Here is a 6,000-nt window from a genome sequence, read left to right as displayed (position 1 = left end):
TAACATTATGTATATGTAAAAAAATAAATAATAAATAATTTATAACTTTACAAATAAAAAAATAAAAATTAATAAATTATATATTGTAGTAAACATAAAGTTATTCTTTTATGTTTTTTTATCTTTATACTGTAATCTATATGTATTATATTCATATAAGTAAAATTTTTTCATTTTATATACCTTTATATTAAATATAATTTTATACGTGAAACTTGTAGGAGCTTTATTTTTTATCTACTTTTTAAATTTATTAATAATTATTTTAAACACATATCTTAATAATAAAAAAATACAAAAAATAAAGTGAATTAATTTTAAAATACGTCATTTAAAAAAAATGATAAAAATTATAGTTTATTAAAAAACTAAATATTTTAGGTGTTATGGTACATGAAATAAAAATATATTTTTATTTTACGTTAAATTATATATTTATCAAATAATATTGTATTATCTCATAAATTATATTTTTTAAATATATATTAGTTAATATATATTTAAAGTTTTATAATTTATATAGCATGATGTTATGTAAAAATTTTTTTTCATTTATTATTATACTATCATATTATTATGAAATTATCATTTAACAGTATTTATCATTTTTTCAAAATATAATATTTGTAATATTCGAATAATTAAGATGCAATCAGCATTTATAAAAGTAATTATTCTCGATATTCTATATAAATATAAACTTAATTATTTTTATTTAATAAGGAAAAATTTTTTTTTTAATTTTATTTTGAAGGAAGTAATTGAAAAATTATTTAATTACTAAATTATATTATATAATGCAATTATATATGCTTAATATTTAAGAATTAATGCGAACTGTGGTATTTCACTGAATTTTTGCTTTTTTAAAAATAGTATTAAAATATATAAAATAAAATTTTAAATTTATATTACTTTGAGTATGCTGTAAATTTCATTTTAATTGTAAATATTTTAATTATACATTTTTGCAAAAAATAAAAGATAATAATATAAAATTGATATAATATATACTCTATTTTTTATAATTAAAATATATTATAATATTATTATTCTCTTCCTTACTGAATATAATATTATATTAATAATCTATGTCATGGGAGAAAAAAATAACTTTGGTTTTTATATTAAAGTATTTACTGTGTTTCTTTTAATATGGATTTTTAATTTCTACAATGATAAGGTATGGTATTATTCATAAGGTATATGCATTATTTATATTTTTCATTGTGTATTTTAATACTCTTTTTTAGAATAAAATTGTTTATACTCTAAGGCTTGTGAATTTTTGTTTTTTCTAGAGTATCTATTATAAATTTTTGAATGAGAAGAACCATATAGATATAGATTTAAACACAAGAACTTATCGATTACTAGCAAAGCGTAATCAAGGAAAGTATTCAAGTATTGTATGTATAAAAGAAGATATTCCAAATATTGTAGAATACGAAAAAAAAATTATATCTAATTGTAAAAAAGTATCCAGAGGGAAAAGTAAAATTATCAATGAATGTTCATTAAATAACACAGAAGTCTGTAAACAAGCTAGAACAAGTAACTATTTTGTACCGAACCAAGAAAAGTCTTATCTTAAAAAAAAAAATTTAGACAAAATATATTATAAAAATAAGGTTAGAGATACTACGAAATCAGATTTTAAGTTTTTAAGAAATGATTTAAAACTTAAAGTAGGTATGATATGCATATTTTCTATATTCATCGTATTAACTGGAATACTACTATTTGTTTTAAAATCTGTACTCAGCATGGAAAAATCTCAATTTAAATTATGTTTAAAATATTTTTTAAACCCATCAACTTGGGGATTTTTGATATTAGCGCTTATAGTCCTATCAACAATGATTTATCTGAGCCGAAAAATTGTTATGTACATAAAGTCAATATATACAAAAATTGAAATAAACAATACGTCATATCCTCCTTTAAGTAATGTAGTATTTTTATAAAAATTAATATCTACATTTTCCTAAGAAATATACACAAATATAAAATATACTTGTAATTTCTTTGATCTCATAAATACACCAGTATATTCGTGGCCTTATAATGAACAATAATACAAATATAAAATTTAACATTTTTTGTTAGTTTGACTATTTTAATATCATTCGATATGTATTAAAACTATTTTCTTATTTTTATAAAATATTATTCTATATATATATATATATATATATATATATGTATTCAAAAGGATCATTTTAATGAAATATTTGTATATTCATTAAAATTATTAAGTAAAAGAGGATTTATATAATTTTGTTGATATCATGTGTCAATATATGTCTATTATTATAAAAAAGTGTTTTAATTATTTTTTATTCTTTCTTAGTTTTAAATAAGTATTTGCTGAATAAATAAAAAAATGTACTATTCTTATAAAATTAAAAACATATATTTCCTGGTTAATAAATCATTAAACGGATTAATAGTATTTTGCTGTATCAATATATATCTTTTTAAGCATATAAATAATATTTATGTTTATTCTACAACATAAGATATATGATAAGAAAATAATGAATAATATTTAATTAAAAACAACCTTTTAATAGATGTTTTATTTTATTTGTACTTTATAATTATGAAGTTATAATATAAATAATATCCGTTTTTAAATAGGATTCTAGTTTTAGAGTTTATGGTGGATATTTTTATTGTTCTTTATATTATTAGCATATATATATTTTTAAATGTACAACCAATTCACTATTAAACTAAAACGAATAAACTTCAATCAATTAACAAATTAAATGTTTCTATATTTATATATATATAACAAAAAGTTAAATGCTATACATTTCAAATTTTAAAAATATTTTTTTGATTTGTAATAGGACTTTTTTTATTTAAATTCCATATTACTATGATATAAATGAAAGTGATAGTTTTATTAATTTAATTATTTTTTAATAAAGAATAAACTATTATCAATGCATTGAATTTGTTGGTGAGCTGTGTTAATAATTTTTATAGATTATTTCTCTTAATATTTCATTTTTGTATTGCATAAATAAATTAGTAAGGGAATATTACTTTATAATATTCATATCTTTTTTAGTCATATACCTCACTATGCTGTTAATAATTTATATAAATATATATACAGTATAACAGATCATTAGAGTAAAATTAAAAAAGATGATTAAAAAAATGTAACGAACTTAATTTTGTCTTTATATTTATTGGACATGTCAATTATATGCTGAGATATTTTGGCTATATTGAATTTATTTTTACTATAAAGAAATTCTTATGAAAAATAATACTAAATTCCCGCTTATTATGAAACTATTTGTGTTTGTTTTTCTGATATAGGTAAATCAATATCACATTAATGTGTTATAATTACAATAATATATATTTATTGTTTTATTATTTTTAATATTGTGTTAGGTATGATAAAAAATGTCTCATATAAAATTGATATCATAACTTCATATATTTGTAATAATCCAGGCCAAATAAAGTTTTGTAAAATAATTAAAGTGTGAACAAATTATGAATTTTCTAATTCAAAAATTACAGCTGTAATGGAAAATTTTATATGATGAAAAATGGGAGTCTTCATATCTAAAATATCATATGTATAACTATGTGTACGACTTACATGGAGACTACAAAAGCGAAATTATCCATGAAATATCAAGTAAAATATAATTACCTTTCAATTTTTCTGTTCTCTTATATATTTCCATGTTAATTGATACTGTATTAATAGAAATATTTTATATATTTTTCCTTTTGTATAAAATAAATAAAAATTAAACATGCAAGTTTAAATACCCTATGTTACTATTATAATACACTTTAGTGAAAACTGTATAGTTCCAAAATAGTTTCGTATATGTTTTTTTTATATATATATTTGTTTACTTAGATGATGTACAAATAAAAGGATATTAAGGGAGCAAAAAATTAAAGAGCGATGCTCTAGAAGATCTTATTTATAAATTATTAAACAATGGATAGTATTGTTCCCATTTAAATTTTAATCGGCAGTAAAATCGATATTCCTTATAGTAAATTATAATTATCCTTATTACAATGCTTTACATCATATCTAGCAGATAAAAGTAAAAATGTTAAAATGTGTGCATAATTTGTTAAATATTTAATTCTATGTAATTGCAAAAAAAAACAACTAATAATAAGAAATTAAAATAAAGTTAGTTATATATAAAATATATTAATTGTTTATTTATTAAATGAGGTTTTTATTTTATGGTTTTCCTTTTTCTGTTTATGTAATAATATTATGCATGTTATGATTAATATTTATATGTCTACTTAACTTTTTTTCCTTTTGTTTTTAGTACATAGCTAATAATCATTACTTCATATTATTCTATAAGGAAATAAATATTTACTGAATAATCTTGTGTTATATGTTTAAATTATAAAATTATCGTTTATGCATTTTAATGAAAAAGTAATGTGTAAATGGATTTTTGTGTTACTGGTTCTCATAATATTATTGCATTTATAATCATCTTTTCTTTATTTAATTTTTATATCATTATTATTGTAATTTTTCTTAAAATTTATTTATTTGTTTACTTTTAGTTAATATTATTTATTTATAAATTTCTCCGAGTATGTAGCTTTGATACAACTGAGTACTAGTTTTTCTGTTGCAAATAATATAAATTATAATGATTTGTATCAAGTATGCCCTTGAGTTTGATAACCTATATCATATACACTTCGTTCATAATTTTTATAAACGTCTTCGAAGATATTTTTTAAAGATTCTCTTGATTCTTTATTAACTTCTTCAAGTTCAACTGTTTTTTTCCTTTTTAAATGAATATTTAACCATGATTTCACTGGAGTAAACTATATGAAGAAAAGAAAATAAATACATTCTTAAAAATATAATTTTTTTGTTTTGGTAATTACTTATGAAAATGAAGAAACGTAATGTAATAGAATATTCTTTATTTTAAGAATAATTTTAATTAACCTTATATAAAAAAAATAAAATAAAAGATGTTAATAATACAACAGTTGTTGTTAAACTGGAAGCAAAAACATAACTTTTTGGAGGTACTAAAATTTTTGGTACATGAGGATAAGTAGTTAGATTCTCCGTGTGTTAATCATATACTTCCTTAAAATTTCTTAATTCTCCGCAAAATTCGTTATATACGTTTCCTTCACATTCCCTGTAATGTTCAATATAAAAATCATAACAATTTTTAGGATGTTCACAATTACTACTAGAAGTTTTTTCTTGAGTAATAAAACTGTTAAAATCCTTATATAATTTGTATAAGTTCTCAAGTTTTCTTAAAATGTGAAAATCAATTTTTTTTATTTCTTTCTTGCATACATTATCTATTTGGGACGAAAATTGTTCATATTCCTTAAACCAACTAGGATTATTATATTTTTGGTCTGAATTTATCCTGTAATTTAAGTATTTACAACGATTGTGTCTATCATATTTATAGTGTTCATTTATTTCAATTAAATATCTACCAATTTCTTGACATGTATTGACTAAATCACCATCATCAGAATAAATATGCATATATTTCCTTGCAGGATTTTCTTTATGTCCACTACTATTCTGAGTATCTGGTATAGCTTTATTATCAAAGTTATCTCTATATTTAAGATATAGTGTTACAGTATTCTTCCAAAATATGAAAATATATAATAATAATATATAAATAGACAAAATTACATTTTCATTAAGTATATTTATATATCATTTCAAGAACAATGAACCATTGAGTACAACAATATATATAATAATTATAAAATAAAAATTAATTTTACGTTTTCATAGGTACTTCCAGATGTCATTGTATGTAAGAGTACGTGAATCAAATAACGAATATTAAATTGGTAAAATATTAATATTTATATAAATGTAAATATATATATAATATGTTTATATCAGGTTTATTCCTTTTTTTAATACATATAATTTTAAAAACAAAATTACTTAAGAAAATTGCCTCTTTACTT

At 19.1% G+C, this 6,000-nt stretch overlaps 1 protein-coding gene and 1 pseudogene across 2 annotated transcripts; one reads left to right on the top strand and one right to left on the bottom strand.

The window, feature by feature from the left end:
- Positions 1 to 1,096: 1,096 nt before the first annotated feature.
- PmUG01_00055000 (Plasmodium exported protein, unknown function) lies at positions 1,097 to 1,967 on the top strand (the record flags this gene model as incomplete). Its single annotated transcript, XM_029004500.1, has 2 exons — positions 1,097 to 1,188; positions 1,304 to 1,967. 2 exons carry the CDS (start codon positions 1,097 to 1,099, stop codon positions 1,965 to 1,967), a joined length of 756 nt encoding a protein of 251 aa, XP_028859073.1.
- A 2,719-nt stretch (positions 1,968 to 4,686) lies between these two features.
- On the bottom strand, positions 4,687 to 5,835 carry PmUG01_00054900 (annotated as a pseudogene). The gene is made up of 3 exons: positions 5,809 to 5,835; positions 4,988 to 5,662; positions 4,687 to 4,860 (listed from the first exon to the last, which is right to left on the bottom strand). Coding segments are annotated over exons 1-3 (876 nt in total).
- Between the last annotated feature and the right edge of the window lie 165 nt (positions 5,836 to 6,000).

Source organism: Plasmodium malariae (assembly GCF_900090045.1).
Source record: "Plasmodium malariae genome assembly, contig: PmUG01_00_28, whole genome shotgun sequence".
Taxonomy (NCBI): domain Eukaryota; phylum Apicomplexa; class Aconoidasida; order Haemosporida; family Plasmodiidae; genus Plasmodium; species Plasmodium malariae.
The sequence above is the reverse complement of the archived record's forward strand: the minus strand, read 5'-3'. Positions and strand labels throughout refer to the sequence as shown.